This window comes from Tympanuchus pallidicinctus, unplaced genomic scaffold (assembly GCF_026119805.1).
Source record: "Tympanuchus pallidicinctus isolate F22 unplaced genomic scaffold, pur_lepc_1.0 scaffold17, whole genome shotgun sequence".
In the NCBI taxonomy this organism is placed as follows: Eukaryota; Metazoa; Chordata; class Aves; order Galliformes; family Phasianidae; genus Tympanuchus; species Tympanuchus pallidicinctus.
This window is the reverse complement of record NW_026294690.1, coordinates 812,753-836,021: the sequence shown is the minus strand read 5'-3', so window position 1 is coordinate 836,021 and position 23,269 is coordinate 812,753. Positions and strand designations below refer to the sequence as shown.

General features: G+C 61.2%; 3 protein-coding genes across 14 annotated transcripts; all 3 read right to left on the bottom strand.

Moving 5' to 3' along the window:
- Positions 1-1,928: 1,928 nt before the first annotated feature.
- Positions 1,929-6,138, bottom strand: TUSC2 (tumor suppressor 2, mitochondrial calcium regulator). The gene is made up of 3 exons (XM_052678763.1): positions 5,952-6,138; positions 5,650-5,770; positions 1,929-4,199 (listed from the first exon to the last, which is right to left on the bottom strand). The coding sequence occupies exons 1-3, from the start codon at positions 6,101-6,103 to the stop codon at positions 4,134-4,136; spliced, it is 339 nt and encodes a 112-aa protein (XP_052534723.1). The 5' UTR covers positions 6,104-6,138; the 3' UTR covers positions 1,929-4,133.
- A 299-nt stretch (positions 6,139-6,437) lies between these two features.
- Positions 6,438-10,757, bottom strand: RASSF1 (Ras association domain family member 1). Of its 2 annotated transcripts, XM_052678761.1 has the most exons (6): positions 10,398-10,757; positions 9,310-9,431; positions 7,604-7,708; positions 7,244-7,529; positions 6,740-6,855; positions 6,438-6,659 (listed from the first exon to the last, which is right to left on the bottom strand). In XM_052678761.1, exons 1-6 carry the CDS (start codon positions 10,645-10,647, stop codon positions 6,513-6,515), a joined length of 1,026 nt encoding a protein of 341 aa, XP_052534721.1. In that variant the 5' UTR covers positions 10,648-10,757; the 3' UTR covers positions 6,438-6,512. The 2 variants fall into 2 exon arrangements, with proteins under 2 accessions (XP_052534721.1, XP_052534722.1); XM_052678762.1 differs by lacking the exon at positions 10,398-10,757 and having other exon boundaries at positions 6,442-6,659; positions 9,310-10,046.
- A 1,031-nt stretch (positions 10,758-11,788) lies between these two features.
- On the bottom strand, positions 11,789-23,232 carry NPRL2 (NPR2 like, GATOR1 complex subunit). 11 transcript variants are annotated; one of them, XM_052678769.1, is made up of 12 exons: positions 20,470-20,550; positions 19,602-19,710; positions 18,480-18,596; positions 17,335-17,415; positions 17,091-17,243; positions 15,215-15,303; positions 14,821-14,921; positions 13,760-13,932; positions 13,432-13,557; positions 12,450-12,571; positions 12,218-12,343; positions 11,789-12,090 (listed from the first exon to the last, which is right to left on the bottom strand). In XM_052678769.1, the coding sequence occupies exons 2-12, from the start codon at positions 19,671-19,673 to the stop codon at positions 12,006-12,008; spliced, it is 1,245 nt and encodes a 414-aa protein (XP_052534729.1). In that variant the 5' UTR covers positions 19,674-19,710; positions 20,470-20,550; the 3' UTR covers positions 11,789-12,005. The 11 variants fall into 11 exon arrangements, 9 of the variants coding, with proteins under 9 accessions (XP_052534729.1, XP_052534724.1, XP_052534725.1 ...); XM_052678764.1 differs by lacking the exon at positions 20,470-20,550 and adding an exon at positions 20,204-20,463; XM_052678765.1 differs by lacking the exon at positions 20,470-20,550 and adding an exon at positions 20,204-20,463 and having other exon boundaries at positions 17,091-17,240.
- Between the last annotated feature and the right edge of the window lie 37 nt (positions 23,233-23,269).

Here is a 23,269-nt window from a genome sequence, read left to right as displayed (position 1 = left end):
GGACGTCCTGCGCACACGCTCAGTACTGCTGGCTCAGCCGCTGGTTTCCTGCCCGGGGGACGTGGGAGGAGGCTCTGGCTGCACCCCTGGGCATGGGGACAAGCAGGGGGACGGTGGGCTCAGGGACACGGCCCGGCCATCCTCATTGCTCACCCGTGCCTGGGTGTGAGGGTGGCAAGAGGGTGCGGGGGGCCGGGAAGGCAGCACCCATACGTCACCGTCACTGCCAGTGGGATATGAAGTCAGCCTGAAGGCAGCAGCTGGGGAGAGGCAGGGTCACAGTGGCCCCGCTGCCATCTGCTCCTGGGGCGACGCGTTGGTGACAAACAGGCCTGCATAGGGACACTCCCCGTCCACGTCCCCTGTGTCCCCTCAGACCACCAAAGCACAGAGCGAGGGGGGACAAACCGGCCTCAATGCCCCCACGGCCCAACTGCTGGGGACGGGCCAGCTGCATCCTGGGGCATCCCACTAGTGCCAGCTCCCTCCATCTGTCCCTGTGGCCACGGGCATGGGAACACGCCACGAGGATGGGAACGTCACCCAACAACGGGGCTGGGAGCCACCCAGCCCGGCCGGCGCGGGGAAGGAAGCAGGGCTGAATCTCCGGAAGCGCTCCCAAGGAACAGGAACGCCATCGTGTCACCACACCGAATCCGTCCCCAGCCCCTCCACGCAGCCCTGCCCATGTTATCTCCTGCCGATGGCTTCAGGGCTCCGTCCTCCACCCCTGGGCCGAGATCCCAGTGTGATCACAGTGCCACTCTGCCCGCTGCTCTGCCAAGAAATCTTTGCCAGAAGCCAAGAAATCGCAGTGCAGGCGGGTGCTGCCCTTCCCTTCCATGCTGCCTGCCTGGGGCCACAAACAGGCTCAAGAAATGCCTAAAATTTTCCATCCTCCTGCGCAGGAGGCTGGGTGTCACCCGGGGGAGCTGCAGGGCCAGGCGGGGGGCTGACACTGAGAGATGGGGCACAGCCACACGACCCAGCAGGACACAAAGCCGCCCTGTGGCTGAGCCAGTACCACCGCATTGTTCAGCTTCACCTGGCCATGACGCCGGCGCTGTCGCCGGGACACCGTGAGCCGTCCCCAAGGGGTTCGGTCCCCATGGACCAACAGGCAGACCCGGCTGCACGGGGAGCCCAGGGTCCCCTAGAGCCATAGTGGTCATCGCCCTCGCTAAAGCCTTTGTCAGCCGCTCGTTTTGCAGCCGGCTCGCGTGGAGGAAATGATGTAAACGTGGTGGCAGGAAAACACTTGCAGGGCTGCAGGGCAGAGCAGGATGCAGGACGGCACTGAGATCATGCTCGCTCTGTCCGGTGAGGCCAGGACAGCAGGCAGCAGCCCGGCACGGGGTCATGCTGTGATGAGAAACGCGTTGCGTTAGTGCAATTGATGAGGCGCTGATTTGTCAGGCGAGTGATTAAGGAGCGGATGCACAGATCCTGTCCCGGCAGAGCTCCAGTGCTGGGGTGGGAAGAGGTCTGCTTGAGTCAGTGCAGCCCAGGCGGAGATGCACTCTGGCTGAGAAAGAGGAATCCGCTCCAGCGCATCATAAATGGCACAGCCCAGCTCCCAAGCTGCGGCATCAAAGATATCGCCATTACCCACTCACGTGCAGCACAGCAGCAGGAACCCTCCTTGCCAGCACTCATGCTCACCCAAACAGCCCTCTGCAAGCACTGCTGCCCCCATCGGAAGAAATCAGCAGGTAAAGAGAGCCAAAGGGCTCAGATTCATCAAGTGCCACCGCTAACAAGCCACCACCTGCCCCTGTCCCCAGGCACAGGGCTTCACTGGGGGGCGCTGGGAGGTGCTGCCGTCATCTTCCGAAAAAGCCGAGATTCCTCAGAACTCCACAATGCCCCCCCAGCAAGGCTCAGCTGCTCCCAGCCCCAACCTTCCCCGTGGAACCAGCCCCCAGACCTGCAGGATCTACAAATAAGTTTATTGAAATTTAACAAAAGTAGACAGATGCGCTGGGAGGCAGAGGAAGGACCATAAATAGCGTACATTTCCCAACCCCACGCTTCCTATCGGCACGCCTAGTGCTGTGATTACGATCCAGCTACACATCCACACGGGAAAGCACAACGTTGCACAGAAGTTGTAAAAAAAAAAAAATAAAATAAAAAAAAAGAGAGAAAAAAGAAAGGAAAGGAAACTTCCTCGTTTCACTTGCTCCAATGATACAGTGGACACAGACACTATTTACACGTTTGTCACATTTCTCCAGCTCCCTCCAGACGCCCAGGACCTGCTTGCCCCGCGCAGGACGGGGCCAGGCTGGGAGAAGCAGCTTGGTGAGGCGCTCAGTGCTCACTGCCTCGCCGGGAAAAGGGGTAGAAGAATCCACTGGCAGGGGGAAGCGTGTTCGGTGTCCTGGGGGAAGGGTAGAAGGGGCAGGGCAGCCTCCGGGAGAGAACAAAAGCGGCCCCGGAGACGCCGTTCTCAGGAGGCTGCGGTCTGAGCCCGTCTCAGAGCAGGTGGCATGAATAAGAAACACTTCAGTGGGGGATTGTTTGAAGACAGACTCTTCCAAGCAAGCAGGGGAACAAAGGATGTCGAGAGAAATGCCCAGCATCACAGCGCAGACCAGCTCCCCGCTGGAGCCCAGCCCATCCGCCTCGCCCTCCGCGCCGGCCCCTGTCAATGGGAACAGCGGGTGGGGGACACGGAGGGAAGAGGCGGTGACAGGAAGACGGCAACAGCCACGCCGCCTTTATCTCCCAGAAGCCAGGAATGCGGCCCAGCGCCTGGGCGGCTCTCGGTGGGCGCAGGGATGGATACATCCAATGCGGACGCCGATAGGGCCGGCAGCCAAGAGCTGGCAGCTTAAATCAAAAATCGAGGTAGTGAACGTCTGAAGTGCTCAGAAAGTAAATAAGTTCTGGGACAAAAAAGGAGGGGATGCAAGCTGGCTACTGTGGGAGCAGGCTGCAGGCTAGGCAAAATCTGCACCCAATGCCCTGGGGTGGACACACAGGTTGTCCTCGAGCCCCTTCCTCATGTGCAGTGAGGCTGAGCAGGGGCCACCAGAGCTAGCAGGTGGCAGCATGGATGGTGCTGCTCCCCAGCCCAGCAGCAGCCAGCTCGGAGCCCAGGGCCCGTGTGCAGAGGTGAAGAATTTTGCAGCACAGCCGAGGCTGATCTGCGCCAATCTGCTCCAGTGGGAGAGAAGAGAGCAGGGCTTTTCCAGACAGGGCAGAAAGCCTCCCTTTAAAGTGCATCGCATTTCTCCTCCTGCCACCAGCTGGGGCACGGGGCGAGGGAGGAACCGTAGTTCACATCGCCAGGGAGATTTCCAAGCCAGGGCAGGCCTACTGATTGTTTAAAGAGGAACGGGGAGGGAAGTGATGATTTCCTTCACGCCTGGCCCTGCTGAGGCTGTTCCCTTTGGGAGGTACTGTGCTCTACAGGAGCCAGATCGCTCCCACAGAACAAGCGGGCAGACAGGGTGGGCAGATGCTGCTGAGGAACTCAGACAGCTCTGCACCGCAGAGATCTCAGGGTCTGTGGTGCAGGCAGCAGTCTCCAGAACCAATGTTAAGCAGGGAACACGCACAAAGAAGAGACAGGTGGCCAGGATAACGGCATCCTACCTCTGCCCCATCCCAAGAGGAGCACAGCACTCAGCTGGATGCGTTTCGACACCAGCTTCCAGCTATCTTCTGAGGACACTGCTGGGGAGCACTGTGTAGTGACCACGCCAGACTGCGTGCTGCTGCAACACCAGCCATGTAACTTCTGGGCAGAGTCACCTTGCTCTGGCTCTCCCTGGGCCACATACCTGAGAAGCAAGGGATTTTGTCTGGCGAGAAGTGTAGGCTCGCTCTCCCTTTAACAGCTCACACAGCAGCTCGTGTGCAGTTCCAGTTACCCATCCAAACGTCGGCTAGAGGCTACAAAAGGTATTTTACGTCTTTTGACTCAAGCGAGGATGTTTTTATGTAGTTGCACGAGGGCACCCATCTTCTCCAAGGAGCAGCAGCCAAGTACAGCCCAGCCAAGCTGCTCCGTCCCGCCTGGCCTTTGGGCGAGGGTCTCAGCGTCCTCCTTCGCTGGGAACACAGGGCAGCCTCGCGCAGGGACAGTCAGGTCCGTCTTGCCCACGGGCAGCAGCACCCAGCAGTCACACCTCACAGATGATCACAGGGAAATCCACATGAATGCGAGGGTGCTCCAGCTTAACTATGCCCTGAAAGAAGAGGATGAGTGGTGGACAGGAGGTGGCACAGGGACAGAACAAGCACTCTCAGGCAAACAAAGCTCTGCAAGGCACCATTCTGAGGGCGACATGCCCTCAAGGGAAAGGTCTGCACCGCCACCTTGGCAGCAAGGACAGCAGAGAGGCAGCGCAGGAGTGCTCTGCCCTTTGCCCTTGGCCCCGGGGAGGCACAGGAGGCGCGGCTGCCGCCGCACACGACGGGTCTGGAGTGCAGCCGGGCGAGGAAGGAGGGAGCTGCTCTGCCAGGCACTGCCCGTGCGGCAGCTGATGCGTGACTGGCAGATATTGGCTGCCCCAGCTTTTCATTCGGCACCTTTCATTCACAGGATTTAAAAGAATGAAAAGAGCTCTCTGAGAAAATGCAGTGAGGGCAGCTGGCGCGTGAGAAAAGCAGCTTTCTGTCCAAGGGGACACTGCTGAATGCACGCTCCATCCATGCCAGCTACAGGCGCCGTTCCCATGCTCTGGGGCAAGCAATCTCCTGTCACAGCCCTGCGAGGACACGCTTGTGAGACAGCAATGTGAGCGGGGCTCTGCGCTCACCAGGGTGAGAAATGTACATTTCCTTGGCAGGATTAGGATAAAAGAGCAAAGAAAAGCCGGGGCCAGCGAAGAAACATTCTGTGCTTCATTCCAGCTGGGCCATGCTGTCTAACTGCAGGAGTTTGAACCCACACAGAGGAGGGATGGGATGCAACTCCACATCCCTACCCTCCTCCATGAGAGCAGCAGAGCCTGTCCTGCTGCACACCCCTTGGAATGCACCAAGAGCTCCCCCTGGGCTCAGCCTGGGGCCATGCCTTCCCTGTTTCGCAGACATCTGCAGACTGCCTCTGCTGACAGGCTCTCCACTTACACCCCCAGAAGCTCCCCTGCACTGAAGTTATTTTTCTCCTGTACCTCAACCAGTGTCCCAACCCCTGTCTGGCTTCACCACATTCACTTATTTTAAGAAGAGACCAAATCCCAAGCAACCCAATATGCAGAGCCCATTGGTGGCAGCACTGCTGTAACGGCTGAGGGCACGCTCACGTTAGCACATGACAGGCTCTGGCGCTGCTCCCAGCAACTCTGTAACAATGTGACACTGCTCTGCCAGCTCCCACAGCAGAGGGAAAGTGCTCAGTGGACAGGGTGTCACGGGCAGGCTCTCCACAGCACAAATCCAGAGGATCCATCCGCTCTGCCCAACGAAATCGCGCACCAGGCACCGCTCCTCTGTGGAAAGGGAGCTAGCAGAGTGGCACAGCACTGCAAGATGTCACGAGAGTGAGCCGGTCCGTACCACAGCCAGAGCCCCGGAGCTACGGGAGCAGTTGAAGCAGGCCTTCCCTGCAGCAAACCGAGGCTTCTGAGGGTCGCGGCCGTGAGCAGGAGCTGCCAGCCGCCGGCCCCACGCCCGCCCCTCTGCACACGCTACCTGAGGTATCAGGTTCTTGTGGATCCTCTTCAGCTTGGCACGCTTCCTCCCGTTCTTGGTGACGATCGTCTCCTCGTAGAACTCGTGCGCAAGATCCCCGTCCTCGTCGTAATACATGGAGCTGCGGGAATGGGCGGCGGGCACGTGAGCGAGGAGGGCTGGCGGTGCCCCGGAGCGGCGCCCGCAGGCGGCACCGCATGCAGGGGGCCGCCGGGCCGCTCCCGGTGCCCCCATCCATCCCTACGGCAGCCGCCCCGCGGCGCCTCCACCCCGCTGCAGCCGCGGCCGCGCCCCCCGCTCACCCGCGGCGCGTGAAGACGAACGGGGTGGCGGCGCGCCCGCCTCGCGCCCGGGCCAGGGCCTGCTGCCCGCCGGGACCCTCGGCTCCGCCGCTGCCCGTCGCCGAGGAGGCAAACGGCCACAGCCCCCGCGACTTGGAGCCGCTGGCACCCATGGCGGCGGCGGGGCCCGGGGGAAGGGGACGGGGGAAGGCGGGGGGCGGCCCGGCGAGAGCGGCCCAGCGCCCACCCGCCCGCCTCCCTGTCTGCCGGCCTGCGCCGCAGACGCCGTCGCGCTGCGACACTTCCGGCGCGCGGCGGCGCCCCCTGCACGTGACACGGAGAGGTGGGGCGCCCTCGTCACGTGACGACGGAGCGGAGCGCCTTCTCCTCGTGGCACCTCGCGGCGAGAACCGGGAGACCGCCGGTTCGAGTCCCGGGCCGACGACGCGGCGCAGACACAGGCACGGGCACGCCTCGCCTCTTCTCCCAGAGCTTTATTGATCGGAGCGCGACGCCCCGCGCCGCCCCGCGCTCCCGGCGACGTCCCCCCGCCGGCGGGCGGCCGTGCCGGTGCGGTTGGCTTCAGCCCGGCGTGTGGGCAGCCAGCGCGGCTTGCAGCTCCCGACGGCAGCGGGCGTAGCGGTGGCGGACGCGGCGCAGCTGCTCGTCCTCCTCGCGCTGCAGGATGCGCAGGAAATTGTGCAGCTCGGGCAGGGAGAAGGCGTCCCACTGCGGAGACACAGCGCTGCTACGTCGCACCGCCCGCACGGAACCGCCGCGCGGCACCGCGCCTCCCCCGCCACACTCACGTTCACCTCGCCGCTCTCGTTCTCCTTCAGGACGAAGCTCAGCGCCTTCTCGCTGGGTCCTGCCAGCAGCCGCAGTCGCAGCGGCTGCTCCTCGTCCGCCAGCTTGCGCAGGTACACTGCGGGCAGACGTGGCACCGGGATGGCATCGCCGCGGGTGGGGACGCGGCTGCCGGAAGGGGCTGCCGCCCCGGGGACTCCGCCACCGTGGGGGACGAAAACGCTGGGGAGATGCTGCCACCGCGGGATGCCTCCGCCATCGGGGACACCGCTGCTAGAGCGATGCGCGACGGCCATTGGGGCGCCGCCGCTACGGGGACGTTGCTGCAATGGGGGGCAGCGCCGCGGCCACGCGGACCTTGACCGTAGGGAACGCAGCGGATGCTGCCGCGATGGGGCCATCACTGCCACGGGGAGGGGGGGGCTGCTGGGAACTCCACCGCCATGGGGGACAACCAGCGCTACGGGGACGCTGCCGCTATGGGGATGCCACCACCCCGGCTCTACCTTGCTCATCCTTCTCGGACCTCTCGAAGAGGGCGAACTTGCGGGGGTCGTCCACCACGGTGAACTTGCGGAGCAGCGCGCTGATCACCTCGCTGGCGCGGGTGTGCGAGAGCACGTGCAGGTGTTTGACGGTGCCGCGGGGCAGGTAAAAGGATGTGCGGCGCTTCACGCCCGCCGTGCGCTGCCCTGACCGCCCCCCAGGGCCCCGCTTGGCAGCTGGCACAGAGACGGGGCGCGCCAGCTTCAGCTGCACCTTGATGAAGCCAGTGTAGGAGCCATCCTTGTTCTGCCACGGAGAGACGGCGGGGCGGTGAGCGGGGCCGGGGCTGTGGTCCCCTCTGTCCCTCCCCATCCTCATACCAGGCTCATGAAGAGGTTGCTGTTGATCTGGCTGTTGTACTCCTTGATGCGCTGCTCCACCTGCGCCGGGTCCAGCTCCGCCGTCTCCCAGCTGCTGGGCTCATCCTGCAGGGCAGCGTCTGTGCTGAGCGCGGGCTGTGCAGGGTCACGTTGCCCGGTGCCAAGCCACCTCCATGGCCTCGTCCCCGTCCCCAAAGCTGGGATGGGCACCCCAGGGCCGTGGGGTGACAGATGGCGATGCCAACCCACGTTCCTCCCAGCCGGGACAGTCCCCAGTTCACAGCGGTGTCCCCGAGGCAGCCGCCAGCCCGGCACCGGGGCAGGCTGGGTGCCCCGCGGGGATGCCCTAGGCTTCGAGGCAGCCCGCCCGGATCTGTTAATAACTATTTACGTGGGACCGCACAGCCACACGTGTCCTCACGGTGCTGTGGAGCTGGGAGCAGCCGGGCCGGGGGGCTGCTGGACCCGCCTGGGGATGGGGACAGCTCGCTCCCAGCAAGGCACGCTCTCCCCCCGCGCTTGCCCCAATAGCAAGCCATGCTCGCTCCCACGCATGCCCTCATGCAGAAGTACCCCCGAACTCCTCCCACCCAAAAAACCACCCCGTGCCCCTCGCATGACGTCAGCTCCACGACGTCACGGCCGGCCCGGGACCGACCTGGCGACGACGCGGGCGGCGGCCGAAAGAGGTGCGGGCGGTGTAGAAGAGCTCGGGCTCGGAGTCGGAGTCCTCCTGGCTGCAGTAGCCGCTGCTGGCCGCGCTGCCCCCCGAGCCCCCCGCGCCGCCCCAGCGCAGCGCCAGCGCCGCCGCCCCGCAGCCGCCGGCCTCCGCCCCGCCGCCGCCGCCGCTGCCGCCGCCCCCCACCCCGGCCACGGCTGCGGCAGCCCCGGCCCGGGCACAGGGGCACGCCCGGCCCCGCGCCAGCCCGCTCGCTCCGGCTCGGCTCAGCACGGCCCCGCTGCGCTCCGAGCGCTTCGCCCGGCTCGGCGCCGTTCTTCGGTTCAGGTCCCGGCTCGATTCGGTCCCGCTTTCCGGTCCCGCTTTCGGTCCCGGCTCGGCCCGATGCCTTGCGCAGTCCCCGCCCGGCTCCGCGCTCTCCCGCTCTCCCGTAGCCCGGCTCGGCTCAGCTCGGCTCCGCCCCGCCGCGGCCGTTGGCCTGACGCGGGCCGGGGGCGGTGCGGCCCCGTTTCCGGCGGTGATTTCACCCAGGCCACGCTCCCTGCGGTCCCGGCCCCGGGACTGCCGCGGGCACAGCATGGCGTCGCGTGGCACGGCACGGCATAGCTCGGCACGGCATGGCATAGCACGACACAGCACGGCATAGCTCGGCACGGCATAGGTCGGCATGGAATAGCATGGCACGGCACGGCATAGCTCGGCACAGCACGGCATAGCTCGGCACGGCATAGGTCGGCAAGGAATAGCATGGCACGTCACGGCATAGCTCGGCACAGCACGGCATAGCTCGGCGTGGCACGGCATGGCATAGCATGGCACGGCACGGCATAGCTCGGCACAGCATAGCTCAGCACGGCACAGTGTGGCACAGCAGTGCATAGTGTGGCATGGCACAGTGTGCTGTAGCGTGGCATTGCATGGCGTCTCTTGGCATGGCACGGTGCGCCTTGGCTTGGCACGGCCCAGCCTGGGCTTTCCCCTCTCCCGCCGTGTCCACCCCACTCCCTCCATCCCCGTGGTCCCATACCACATTCGTGTCCTTTTCCAGCTCCTGCTCGCTGCCATCGTCCTCATCCCCAGTGCCTGGGGGGCCGCTGCAGTCCAGCCGCACGAGGGCCCGGCAGCGGTAGTGGCAGGTGAAGCTGCAGTCTGGGGGCAGAGGGCACCGTGGGCACAACGGCCCCACCACACCCTGTGCACCGCCCGTGCCACCTGCCCACACTGCACCAAGGCACCCGGGGCCAGCACCCGCATGGCATTTGGTGCTGCTGGGCAGTAGTAAGGTGCTCGTGTCCCCTGGGTTACACAGTGGGGGCACCCAGCGATGGGATGCCTGGTGGTTGAGCCAGGGGTATCCTTGATACCAAGATACCCATGCCAAGGGAGATGGTACCGGGTGCTCAGTACTGGGATGGTTGGTACTGGAATGCTTGGTACCAGGATGCCCAGTAGGAATGCTCAGTACCAGGTTCCAAGGACCAGGATGCTCAGTACTAGGATGCCCGTGCCCTGGGTGGATGTCCAGTACTGGGGCTGCAGTGTTCATTTTGGTGGCAGTACTCAGCACTGAGGAGCCCAGTGCCTGGGATGCTTGGTACCCAGTGCGGGTGCCCTGGGCAGAGATGCTCAGTACTGGGGTGCTCAGAGCTTCAGGGAATGGTTGATGCCAGGTGCTCACACCCTGGCTGCTACCAGGATGCTCGGTGGGGATGTCTGGTGCCAGGAGGCTCAGCACTGGGACACCTGGTACCCAAGGGGATGTTTCCTATTAGAATGCCCGTGCTTTGTAGTATTAACCTAGTACTGGGGTGCCCCATGCTCGGAGTGGTGGGGTCTGATACCAGGATACCTGATGCCTGGAGCCAGGAGGGGGATGCCCTATACTGGGTACTGGGATGCTTGGTGCCTGGGGAAATGCTCGGTACTGGGATGCCCAGCACCCAGGGGGATGCGTGGTACCAGGATACCCAATCCCAGAACAGCCAGTACCCAGGGAGATACATGGTATCGGGATGCTCGGCGCCGGGACATCCAGCGTCCAGGGAAGATGCCCAGTGCCCGGGGGGATGCTCGGCTCCGGGACGCCTGCCCGGCAGCGCAGGGAGCGGTACTCACGGCGGCACTGGAGGCTCTTCCTACCGCCTCCCCAGACGAAGTCCCCGCAGAGGTCGCACCAAGTGTGGAGCCCGCGGCGCCGGGGCTCGAAGCGATGCCCTGTGCTCGGTGCTGCCGCCGGCCTGGGCTCGGGCCGCGCTCCGGGGCCGTGCCGGCGGGCCGGGCTGATGCGCAGCGCGTTGGTTCGCTCCAGGCGGCCCCGGCCCGGCCGCGGCTCGGGCTGCAGCTCCCGCAGCTCGATCAGCTCCATGGCCCGGGGCGCTGCGCTGCGCGGCGGGGCGGGGGCAGGGCCGGGAGCGGCCGCCCCGCGGGGGAAACTGAGGCAGAGCCCCGGCGAGGGCCGATGGAGCGGCGGCGGCTCCGCTGGCTGCGCCCGCCGGGGCGGGCTGGAGGCGGGGACGGGGAGTGAGGGGGATGGGGGGGGGTACGGGCCGGCCCCGTTCCCCGCAGCCCGGGGCAGCCCCGCTCCGCGCCTCAGTTTCCCCGCCGAGGGCTGCCCTGGAACGGCTGCGGTCAGCCCCGAGCTCCGTGCGGGGGCAGACGGGTCCTTTCCGCCCCACACCGCCCCACGGAAACGAGCACCGCGGGGCCCGGCCGGCTGCGAACGGCCCCGTCCTCCTGGCCGGCTCCACCAGAAAACGCAAAGGCCCGGCTGCTGCCGCCTCCACCGCCGCTATTCAGAGCGCAGGGGGAGAGGCAAAGCCGAGCTCCCAGCTCCGCAGGCACGGGGACTGCACCATGGGGAGCCTGCCTGCCCCGAGCCCACTGCTCCAGTGCTCCTGTAACTCCACCGGCATCCTCCCGGGTACCCTGGGACCACACAATACACAGGGGATTGAGCCTCAGTGCTGAAGTCCCTTCAGATGAAAGCAGAGGGGGAAGCATCAAAAAAATCCTTCCCAGGCTATTCTTTTTCCCCCTACAGAAGTGCTCACAGCCCTGAGCTGCTGGAGCTCAAGGGGCATTTGGACACTGCTCACAGACGTTAATATTTGGGCGATGCAGTGTGGGGCCGGGCACTGGACTTGGTGATGCCATCAGGTCTCCTCTAGCTGGGGTATTCTACGATTCCTTTCTGCACTCAGCTCTGGACCCTACAGGGGCAGCTAACAAAGCCCCAGGAGCACGCCTGCTCGCTCAGCTCCCCGCTAACCACATCCTCTGCCCCCCTCAACACCCCCCACTGCTCTAACAGTGGGAGGTGATGCTGAGCCCTTCTCGTCCCGCTGCCTCGAGGAGCTTGAAGCAAGAGTGAGCCCATGCCTCAACGTTGGCAAGTTTGGCCATTTTGATCCCTGTTTCCAACCTTTGGTCGCTCTTTTTTCAAGTTCTCCAAGCTTCCTGTTGTCGCACAGGGTAAAAAGCAACACACACAAACCTCTCCCTGGGTGTGAGGGAGGGAAGGAAGTGGTTTATTGTCTTCAAAGAGGAGACAAGAGGGGGAGCCGAGCTCCTGCAGCGTGCAGTAGGACGGGGGGTGGTGACAGGGAGGCTGAGCCCCATGAGGCTACCGGGGAGAAGGGCTGTGAGCCTGCCTGCATGCTGCTACAGGGCTTTTCTCCAAGGAGAACCGGGCCTTGCTGTGCTGCAGGTCAGACCCTGCCCTGCTCACAGAGTACCTGCACTGCCCGACGCCCGGGCCAGCAGGTCGCAGGCGGTGCGGTGCTTCTGCCAGTGCTGGACCTGGCATGCCCTGCGGGGGGAGCCGTGCATCAGGGCCGTGCCCTCTCTGCAGAGCCCGGGGGATGCACCCCGTCCCTGGGCTCATCAAGCTGCTGTAAGGCTCAGAGAACGGGCAGGGGGAGCTGCAGGTCCCTCACCGTGTGCAGTACCACTCATTCCTGCAGCGAGAGCACCGCTTGGCCGCCTCCACACCGCACACCCGGCACCGGGGTTTGTCGGGGGCGAGGGCCTCCAGCACGTCCAGGCTGTATGTCTGCGCCCACCTGCAGCGGGACGGGAGGGGGGACTGTGCACAAGGAAGGGGCAGCGAGCAGCACGCTGCCACAGCTCCCTGGGACCTGGTGACAAAGGCACGGAGCGGGGCCTCACCTGCGTGCCTGCAGCTTCAGCTCTTCCTCGGTGGGGCTGAAGGCGTGCTTCACCTGGTGCTTGGCGATGGCCTCCCACTTGCCCGTGTTCTTCTTGAGGATGTGGTCCCAGATGACAGGCACCTGGTGGGAGAGGCAGAGTGGGAGATGGCAGCCAGAGCAGGCAGGGACAGGAGGGCAGCTAGCCTGGGGCACAGGGAGCAGAGCAGTGCAGCACGTGCCTGTGGGTACACAGGGAACAGAGCCACTCGTCCAACAAGGCAGTGAGCATTAGGTGAAATAGGCAAAACCCAGCTCCCAGGCAGACCCACCATCCTCATGCTCTGCCAGCTGGGGCTGCGGCAGCAGCATGAACCCAGTGCTCTGCAGCCGTTCGTCTGAGCAGATTTTTCCACCCATCACTTCCCCAAATACGATCACCAAGGGAAGGGCTTGTTGCTGTGAAAGGGAAAGCACCAGCCAAGAGCAGCACGTGGGGAGGAGGATGCTGCTTCAAACAGCGCTGATGGCCCATGCCAAGCAAAAATAGCCAAGCCTGGAAGGGGAGGAGGCTGCTTTGAGAGAAGTCAAATGGAAAAATAACTTTTCTCCATTTGGCTTCGTGACAAGGAGTGAGTTCACTCTTGCTGGGTAGAGAGTGGAGTCTGTGTGAGTGCCTCCAGCTGGCTCCCCCTGCCTGTCCTTGGCGCAGGCAGAAGCCACGCAAGCCCAAAGGCAGAGATGCAGAGAAGAGTAGCAGCCTGGATGAGGTTTCCAGTGTCCTGCCCCTGCCCACTGACATGCCAGCAGTTGAGCTGGGGCAGTGATCTGCCCTCTCTTTGCAAACAGTTTCCAGCAGTGAGGGTGTCACAGTGGAATGGGTGCTTGGCTGCTATTCTGGGGCACAGCTTCTCCAGAGCAGGGCTTGGCTGAAGGAAAAAGGGGTAGGGAGTGACCAGGCTTAAAAGAGATCAGCAGGAGAGATGAAAGAAGTCACCACATGCCTGCTCCAGAACAAGATCCTTCTTTGGAGGAGCTGGCTCTGTCACTGCCAGGTGGCTCAGAAATCTCTGCATCTCCACCAGGTTGGGCAGCTGGTCCAGGAGGACGTCTGTCAGGAATGCACGGAGCTGCAGCCATGCAGGGAAAGAGCAAACAGAGAGAGGTCAGGACAAGGGAGCCGGAGCAGGGTAATGAGACTCGAGGGCTCTGCATGTGCACAGGGCAAGCAGCACAGCATGAGCAGGGACTGTGGGGCACTGGCAAAGCAACCCCCGGGAGTCCCAAGCACTGCACTGCTGCTCTCACACCACTATCCTCCAGGAAGCCTACCTTAAGGAGCTGGCTCTTATTGAAGCCATCAAAGTGGTATTTGTGCTGGCATTCCGGGCTGAGCAGGAGGTTGAGGAGGGCGAGCCACACCTGCCCATCAAGCTTAGTCATTTTCATCTGGTCTTCAGGGGGCACCACATGCCATGTGCCATTCTCAAACTTCTTGAACTTGCCTGAGGGACAAAAGAACACAGGGCTCCAGGGAGAGACAGAGCTGCCGCAGGAAACAGGGCTCTGGGGTTGCATGCTGCCTTTCATTCGCTTCCTCACCCAGGCTCAGGCAAACCCCTCTGTTTCTGCCTGCCCAGTGACACAGCAGGGTGCCTGCTTGGTGCAAGGACAGTATTTTAGAGAGCACAGAAAGCATTAAGAACACATCTTAAAGTGATATGGTTGTGGCAGGAACTGAAAGATCCCTGTCACTCTCTGTACTGGCTAAGACTGAAGAACACTGGTAGATGGTGGGGGAACGCACACCATAGCAGCAGAGCTGCTGCAGAGGCATGTTTTGGAACGTCAGCACGGCCAGAACCCACTCTTCCTGAGGTACTTCTGCCAGTGAAAGCCAGAAGTAGCACAACTATAACAGAAGTTCCAGAACAAGCTAATGCGCTGCCCCAGGGAACGGAGGAGGACGTAACCCTGCATCTGCACAGCCTGGAAATGCCTTTGCATTCTGGTTTCTTTCCAGTCCCTCCCTCAGGACCTTGGATCAAAGTTCCCTCTGATGCTCCGAGCATGCATGCAGAGAGAAGGGATGCATTTCCTGGCTGGAGGAAGGAAAGTTCCCACGTCCAGCTGGGCTCCTCAGCACGCATGGAGCCATGTGCTTCCCAGCATCTCTTCCTCCCTTACCTATACTGTGAACTCCTGCTGAGATGCTTTCCCCTCATAGGCCTGCAGTGGATTGTGCCATTTTCCACCGCACTGCTGCTCAGAGGGATGCAAGGAGGAAGGGGGGGATGCACCTGGGTGCAGAGGAGTGGGGCTGCCAGGGCTCCTGCAGAAGAGCTACCAGTAGGTGCAGGTCCCAGCAAGGCTGCACAGGGCACGACCCATACCTGCTTCACGGCAGCTCCACGGGCAGTGCTCCACCAGCTCCACGAGGAGGCAGGGCAGGTTGTGGGTGTTCAGCATCCGTGTCAGCGCGCTCAGGGGCAAACTGGAGATTTAACAGAAAGGAGAGATGGCGCTCCCAAGCAAAGACCAAAACGGATACAAGCTCTCCCTGAGGCAACTGGGAGAGATGGGAGAAAAACAGTGACGGTAAGAGCAGCTCCATTTCCCACCGAGTGCCACAGAGTAGGGTGGAGTGCTGCTGTGTTTGCCCTCGGGACAGTGCCACTGCTGCTGCAGCCAGCTGCAGGAGGGGTCCGGGAGCAGAGCTGGGCTGAGAATCCACAGGAGTCTCAAACAGCACTCGGGGCCCATTCTCTGCCATGCCTGGGCACCTACCTGCCCACCTGGTCAGTGATGAACCGCAGCACGGACAGCGCTTTTAGTGAAATCTCAAACTCCATCATCTCCGCCTGCTTCTGCAGCTCCTGTGGAGGGGAGAAGCACAGTTGGGAGTTCAGGCCCTGTTTCCCAAGAGCAACAGAGAGGCAGCTCGTTGGCTGCACATCAGCGACCACAGATTGGGGAGGAAACCAAACCCCTGCAAAACAAACTCCAGTCCTCATCTGGACTGCAGCAGCACTGCCTGTTTGCCAGAGCAGGGACAGCAGTGCCTGCAGCCTGCTCTAGTGCATCCCTCCTGCCCCTGTCCCTTACAGGCATCTTCTCTGGCATTGCCTTGTGGCCCTGCAGACAGGTGAGGTTGTGGGAGGGGGAATCTGTATGACCAATAGAAGGAGGAGAAACTTGGCCATGGCACAGCAGCAATTCTTGACCTGCCTCTCTGGCTCTGCCTCTCCTCTCCAGCTTACGGCCAGGCAAAATCCCTCCCAGTGTTATGCCAGCCCCCCAGCTAGGCCATTTGGCCTCTGGGCAGTGTGTGCACAGCTTCTGTCCTCCACACGCCCTGTGTGAGGCCTGCTCCTCCTCTCCAGTCCAGACAAGCTCATCGGCTCACGGCTGTGCATGCAGAGCTGAGCCCAGCAGCTCCCATCTTAAGCCATTTGTGTTCCTATAAAATACCCATGCAACAACTTCCTTCTAAATTCCTGCAGTGACTTCTCCCTGCTTTCCCCACGCCAGTGCCCCATGCGGGAGCACGCATGAGGCTGCATGAAGGAGCCCTGCTTCTCTATGGCTCCTGCTGGCAGCTGGACCTCATCTCTGCCACCATAACACAGGGACTGTCCATGCTTTGGGCTGCTCCGTGGCCACCACAGCACACAGCCATAAAGGACGCAGTACAGGAGAGGGCAGAAGCTGCTTTTTAATATGGAATCACTGTATGTTAAGTCAGGAGGGGCTGGGATGAAGTGTGGGAAGCCAGGCTCCTTGGGCAGCTAGTGCTTTTCAGAGCCCTACTAGCTTGAAAGGATCATTTTTCCCCAAGTCACCTCAAAGCACACACTGAAAGCACCCTGCCTCAAGCTGAGAAAACATTTCCTGGAAAAAAAATCCCTATTGTGCTCATGAACCTTTCATTTCCTCCCCTTTTCTGGAAGAGGAACACGTGCTTGGGCAGCAAACCAAAGGATGGATGCAGAAGGAAGCACTGCCAAGTATGCAGGCTATTGCTTTAAGTCCACTTCTTCAGACACTCCTCACGATCTGCAGAGTTGTGGGAGAAAAAATTCAGTGCTGAGAAGCAAAATGAGCTCCCACAGCACACATGAGCACAGCTGCCCTGGTACACCCGAGCAGGAACAGCTGGGGCTTGCTGCAAAGCAGCACTAACAGGAGGAATTGCTTAGAGGACTGAGGAAGTAGGCTGGAAATGCATTAGGGCAACTCCCAGTTATATCATACATAGATAGATGCAGGGATCACTTTCATGGTTAACTCTGGCTGGCTACAGTGGCAGCCCGAGCTCAGGTGGTTTCACAAGCTCCATGGAGATGTAATCAACCATTCCAGCAAATGGCCCAACCCCCTGCATTCATTCCTTAGCCTTATTATCAGCTCTCCAGGGTTCCCCCAGCTCAAAATCTGTCTTGCAGGGAACCTCAAGCTGGCACTGCAATGAGACAGGGAGGAAGCACAGCTGCAAGGTGGAGAGAGCAGCAGGCAGCCTGAGCTCAGCACAGAGCACTGCAAACACCGGGCTGCCACAAGAAGGGCAGGAGGTGCTGGTGCTGCAGCCAAGGTGTTCTCTGTAAGACAGACCCTCGGCGCCTCCGCAGGCTGCCCACCGCCTCTGCCACAGCACTTTGCTCACCTGCATGGACGAAGGACTGGGCAGCTCCTCGGGACGGAGCTCCTGCTGGGTCACTGCCTGTCCGCTGGCACTTCGAGCTGCGAGCAGGGTCAGTTTTCGATGGCAGTAATCGATTAAATCCAGAATGCTGTCCTCTGCCGACTCACAGATCTCCTTGGCCATAACAAGACATTCAGAGATTCACAGTCAGTCCCCTGTAGCCTGCGTGTCTTTATGCTAAGGAGAGCTTGAACACGCTGCTTACCTTGTGAAAAAACACCGTCTCCAGGAGGTTGATGATGGAGGCTTCGTGATGCAGCTGAGGGGGGAAAACAGCAGGAGGCAGCTGGTGGGGGGTAGGAATGGAGTGTGGGGCTCTTTCCCTCCAAAGCAGCTGCTGTGGCCAAAAGGCAGCATAGACAGCTTGTCCTGAGTCTGAGATTCTATGAGGTTGCCCTGCAGCAATGCTGCAGATATGCAGCTGTCAAGGGAAAACACCACCTTTCCCCAGCAAGATGTTGATCTGATTGAAAATTGGCTAAAACTCCTCAGCTTTGGGTTAGATTTGTCTTAGCTCCAGGGTAGCAGCCTTCCAGAGAGAAGGAAAGCTCCTGAATCACTCCTGACAGGAGTGGCCCAAGGGACTGCTGCTCTAAGTTAGAAAAGAACTATTTATTCTTTTTAGCTTGGAGGCACTTAAGCTGTGGTTAGAAACACTGAAGAAAAGCAGTGCTCCAAGAGGGGCAGTTACCCCTGGGGCATTGCTACCTGGGAGCAGGGATGGGAACTTCAAACTTCAGTGCTCCCTAAAAAGCTTTGGTGCCTCTCCAAGAAGGGTGGTGTGAGATTAGGCAGATCCAGGGTACTTGTCATCTGGTTTTTCAGGCGCTGAGGAGCTGCTCCAGGTTGCAGGAACAGCAATGACATAACAGGGTCTGTCAAAACCGCCAAGGCTGTGTTAGACTTCAGCAGACAAAGCACAATCCTGCAGGGAAGTTATCCAACAGGTACAGAACCTGTTGTCCACAGCAGCATCTCAGCCTGCTGAGAGGTAAAATCACAAATCTGAGAACTTCAATGCAATAAAGGTAGAGGTGTCTGCCCCACTTCCAGCCAATGAACTGATTCTGCAGTTTACTCAGCTCTCCTGCAGCTCCAGGAGATGGGCAGTTCTCTCATTCCTGTTCCTGTCACAATGCATATCCAGCACCACATTTCAGAGCTGGCAGGGTGACCCAAGCACCCACATGGGTTTCTGAGGAACACTACAAAGGGCTGAGGCCATCACAGGGCAGAGCACCAGCTGAGCACTCTGCCACCAGCCCTCGCTGCCTGCCCCAGTGCCTCTGTGGTCCCCAGGACTGCCCCACTGCATGCCCAGCTCCTGTCCCTGCTGCCCCCTCCACTCACCACCACGTAGATGGGGAAGGTGCTGCGTGGGTGGAAATCCTCAAGCCGGCACAGCAAGGGAAAGACCTTGTGCTTCCAGAGCTCCGCTGAGATCAGCTCTCCGATGAGAACAGGAATCTGGACAGGAGCACAGGCTTTCAGGCCCAAGTGAGGCAGAGGACCAGGCTGGTGCACAGCACCCCATGCCTGTTCTGTTCCTGAGGCACGTGGCACAGGACCAATTTACTTTCTTATACAACCAGTTTTCGAGCCTTCCCTTCACAGACGCTGTGTGACCAGCAAGTGAAGAGCAACACATCTCCATTGCAGTGCACAAGCAGGAAAGCTGTGACAGCAAAGGGCTCAGGCAAATCTGCTGTTTCCCAATACAACAATCACATTTGAAGGAAGAACAGCAGTTTTATCACCTGTGTTCAATAACGCAGATTTTGGAGTTGTCCTGGTTAGGAAGGCATCTGAAATCAACAGCTTTCTACTGAGTCTCTGGCCTCAGAGAGCAGAGAAAGGCAGAGAGTGATGCTTGTGTTATGAAGGGGAAGACCAAGGACCGGGCAGAGACAGGGCCCCAGATGTCCCTGAGCAGCCCAGACCATGCTGGGGCTGAGCCCTCCCAGGTACGGGACAAAGAGCTGCAATCAGAAGGGTCATGGCAAACATTGTCCAGGGAGGAACCAGAGAACAATAGGCAGGAATACCACAGCTTGGCTTTTAATGTTTTTTGAAAAGCAACAATGGCAAACCACCAGTCCGACATCTTCACCAGCAGATTCTTCGCCATCGACAATTTGTTCCAAAATCAGATGCAGCTGGAGGCTGAGAGCCTGGCACAAAGCTCTCTGTCACACCCACCCGCTACCTGCAGCACACCCCGTCCCTCCTGACGCAGTTCATGGCTTTGTCACAAAGAAGAAACCCAGTGAGAAATATCAGGGCCACAAGGTTTGTGAAGGACAAATCATGGGCACCCTCACTGCTCAGGTGGGAGAAGCCCAGCTCCTGCAGCCCGGCCCAAGAAGAAGCAGGGTGCCCACCGGTGTGTTTCCCCCTGAGCAGGACGAAGCCAAGAGATGAGGCTGGGCAGCAGGGCCTGGTCTTGGCAGAGTCGGCTGCCCCTGTGCTCACCTTGGCGTGGCTGACGAGCAGCTCGATGAGGAGCTGCTCCTGGCCGGCAGAGGCACTCAGGATGGCGTGCATGTTCAGCTTCTCCACATACTCATGCTGCCGAAGCCACCTGCAAGACAGCCAGGTCACCCTGAGTGCCCCTCCTCAGCCCGCAGTCCCACACAGACACTCAGGGGGCCACAAAACACCCCTCCCACCCCCCAACATGAGAGAAAACCTCACATTTACACCTCCAATCCACAGGGCCCTCTGGGTCTGCCACGACACCCCCTTGCACCCCATCCAGGAGACCCCACCTCCCGCCATGGGAGATACCTCAAACGTCAGCTCCTCATCCTCTACACCCCCCCACACCTTCCGGGTGCCCCACTACCTGAGGCCCCTCCTTGCCCATTCCAAGGCCCTCTGGTGATCCCCAAACCCACCACTCCCTGTGAGGGAATCCTCAAACATTCCCCTCACTGCCCCGTCCCTCCTCACCCCCATGCTCTGCTGAAGCCCCCCATCACCTCAGGAGGGGGACATCTCAAATCGATACCCCCGCCCTCCTCTCCCCTTCAGGCCCTGCGTGGCCGCCCTAGAGCGGGGCCCGCTTCCCGCACCCTTTCCCGCCGGCGTCCCGCAGCTCGGTGCCACGCAAGGCCCGCACCAGCGCCTCGGCCTCGGCGGGCGACAGCGGCTCCGCGGCGGCCATGGCGTCGGTGGCGTCGCTATGGCTACGGCGGCGCCGCTGGTGAGAGGGGTCTCCAGAACTCCCTTTGAGGCGCGCTAGAGCCTCTGGCGCCCCCTGGAGGCGCGGAGGAGTGCCAGCAGACTGCGGTACGCGCGGAGCCGGACGCGGGCACGCGGGGACACACGCGGCGCGCACCCCGGCCGGGCCGGCTCCGTCACTTCCAGCACACGATGATGTTCGGGTCGTTCTCCAGGCGCTCGTCCAGCTCCTTGTAACTCATGCCTAGGGTGAAAAGGGGGTGCTGATCGCCGGGGGCCACACCCCCCCTCCCTCCTAACGCCTAAGCATCTCCGCCACCGCATGTTCAGGACGCTCCGAACACACGCGGTTTGGGAGCTCGCAGAGGCGAGGTAGGGTGGCTCACTCACCCGTCTTGCAGCAGATCTCATCATAGCTGTGGCACCCTGTGTAGAGACGGGCCGGAAGGCTACGCTCGTCCTGTGCCACCTTCACTGGGTACTTCTGCAGCCGCCGGATGAGCCCCTTCATCAGCCCGAACTGGATGAGTCTCCTGGGGGTGAGCGTGACACTGAGCCCTAAGGCAGCCCCCGCTCCTCTGGCTCAGCATTCCGCATCTGCCCCCACCACCCAGGGCTCGCACCTCTCATCCACGCGCTGCAGCTGCAGGGTGTAGCGGGAGATGAGGTCCCGCACCGTGGTACCGGGGCTGAGGCCGCAGTACAGCTGGAAGACGTCACGGAGGCTGGCTCGCTTGTGCCCTGTGGGGATGTGCTGCTGTCAGCCCCCATGGGCACATTCCCAAGCATTTGGAGCTTAGCACAGCTGTAGCACACCTGGCTTGGTGACATAGGACAGGCACTCCTCCTGGAGGCACTTGTCATCCACCACGTCCTGGACCTTTGGTGTGGTGCAGTACACGTTGGAGTACTGAGGAGCAAGTGACAAGCGGCTTGGCTTCACCATGGCTCTGGGGGATCGATGGGTGCCCCCAGTACAGCCTCCCCACAGCACAGGCATCAGCTCACCTGAAGTATGGAGACGAGTGTGACGACCCCATAGTACCTGCAGGGCAAGGGGAAAGGTGAGAGGAGCAGAGGTCCCCCGCCTTGGGCAGCCCCCACCATGACTGCACTCACAGGAGGTTCTGCACGGCAATGCGCACCAAGTTCAGCTCCACATCTGCTTCAGCAGAAATCTTCTGAACGTGCCGAAACCCATCAATGTATGGCAGGATCTGAGAGTGGGGAGGCAGGAGGAAGTGGGGAGTGAAACAGCATAATAATGAGCAATCCATATCAGCAGCCTGCTGCCTGTGAAAAGCCACTGCACACTGGGCGAATGAGTCATCTGCAGTCCCAACACAAAGTGGGAAACACTGAATTACGCTGGGGACCATGCGAAGCTCCGGGGTAGTTCCCATCCCAAGCACCCTCTCTGCACGCACCTGCTGTGTGGTGAGGTCCCACTGGGAGTTGAAGAAGTCATCCTTGTTCTGGGTGAAGACAGGCACATCGTACTCCTGCACGATGGGGGGGTCTGGCCGCTGTTCAATCACCTTCAGGTGGATGGTGTTTGACTCATCTGGAGGGAAGATGAACTTCAGTTCCAAGAGACACCTCTGGAGCTTGCCATCAGTAGCCCCAGAACATCTGGAAGCCACATGAGCAGAGGAGTTTCTGGCCAAAACTCCATTCCTTTGAGCCAAGGTGGCTCAGGCAGGCTCTGACTGTGAGGACAAAGTGTCAGGGCAGCATCCCCCCAGCCCCACTCTGCCCTTGATGCACAGTACCTACCTATGGGCAGGGTGCACTTTCCTTTAGCATTCAGCTCCTCCAGCAGGATGGTCATAATAGGCACCAGCTTCTGTTTACTCTCTTTATTAGAGATGAAACCGCTTTCCAGCTAAAGAAGGGAGAAAATTGTGCCAGCTCCTCCTGGGGGGGAGGAGCAAGAAGCAAGAAGCTTTCAGGGACCTTCATGACCACTCAGTCCAAGCATCTGACCTCTTCAGGGATAACCACAAGCTACAGCACATAACTGAGGGCATTGCCCAAATGCCTCATGAACACAGACGGGCTGCGGGACACCAATCAGCCCTCTGGAAAGCCTGTTGCAATGTCTGACCGCTCTCACAGTCCAGCAGCTTTCCCTACTGCCCACCCTGACCCTCTCCACTCAGCACAGCCAGAGGCTGGCGCACCTCCAGTGTGGTGAGGTACCCAGCCAGCTTCTTGACGATGGGCTCCAGTGCACAGGCCTTGGCTCGCGCATCACAGACGAAGCCGAGGTTGAAGAGCAGGGCATTGCGGCTGTACTTCTTGTGCTCGATGCACACCGGGCAGCCGATCAGCTTCTTCTCCATGGCAGTGCTGTGGGAGGACAGGGGCTGTGCCCAGTGCTGGGGCTGCGGGCAGGCACCCACTTCCCTCACAGCGGCACTCACACAGTGATAAGCTTGTTCTGCAGCTCGGGCTTGGTGATCACATACACCTGCACGGTGTCGAACAGCTCCCGCGAGATGAAGTCCTCGGGCACCTGCAGGAGAGGTGGACTGCGGGAGGCAGAACCGACGGGCCCCGGCACTACTGCTACCACTGCTACCACTGCTACCACTGCTACCACTGCTACCACTGCTACCACTGCTACCACTGCTGCCCCGGTACCACTGCAGCCCCGGCGCTGTTTCCCCGCGGCACCCGAGCCCATCCAGCACAGTTACGCCCCCATCGCCACCCCCCGTGTACCGTTCCCAATCCCCGTCGTTCCTCCCCGCCGGCAGCCACCCTCAGGCCGCGCCTCCCCGCACCTGGTAGGTAATTTTGGGCCCGAGCGTGGGGTGGAACTCGCTGAAAAACACGCACTCTATGCGGCCCCCCATGGCGGCCCCGGTACGGCAGCTGGCCGGCCACAGCACGCATGCACCCCGCCTCCACCCCGCCCCCTCGGGGGCGGGGCCCTCTCCTTGAGCGACAAC

Bases quoted from the DNA above. Each gene is read 5' to 3' on its own strand.
- RASSF1 (XM_052678762.1), bottom strand. From the start codon at position 9,828: ATGAACACTGCAGCCCCAGTACTGGACATCCACCCAGGGCACGGGCAT. The intron at 6,856-7,243 runs GTAGAGCCGGGG...GTCTGCCCGCAG, and splicing joins GTCCGAGAAGGATGAGCAAG to TGTACCTGCGCAAGCTGGCG. The intron at 6,660-6,739 runs GTGAGTGTGGCG...GTGTCTCCGCAG, and splicing joins ACGAGAGCGGCGAGGTGAAC to TGGGACGCCTTCTCCCTGCC.
- NPRL2 (XM_052678764.1), bottom strand. From the start codon at position 20,295: ATGGCCGCCGCGGAGCCGCTGTCGCCCGCCGAGGCCGAGGCGCTGGTG. The intron at 18,597-19,601 runs GTGAGCACAGGG...GCTCCTGTCCAG, and splicing joins TGCTCGTCAGCCACGCCAAG to ATTCCTGTTCTCATCGGAGA. The intron at 13,933-14,820 runs GTATGGGTCGTG...TTTGTCCCTCAG, and splicing joins GTGGAGCTGCCGTGAAGCAG to GCAAGTTCAAGAAGTTTGAG.
- TUSC2 (XM_052678763.1), bottom strand. From the start codon at position 6,103: ATGGGTGCCAGCGGCTCCAAGTCGCGGGGGCTGTGGCCGTTTGCCTCC. The intron at 5,771-5,951 runs GTGAGCGGGGGG...CCATTCCCGCAG, and splicing joins TTCGTCTTCACGCGCCGCGG to CTCCATGTATTACGACGAGG. The intron at 4,200-5,649 runs GTAGCGTGTGCA...CTCTTCTTTCAG, and splicing joins ACAAGAACCTGATACCTCAG to GGCATAGTTAAGCTGGAGCA.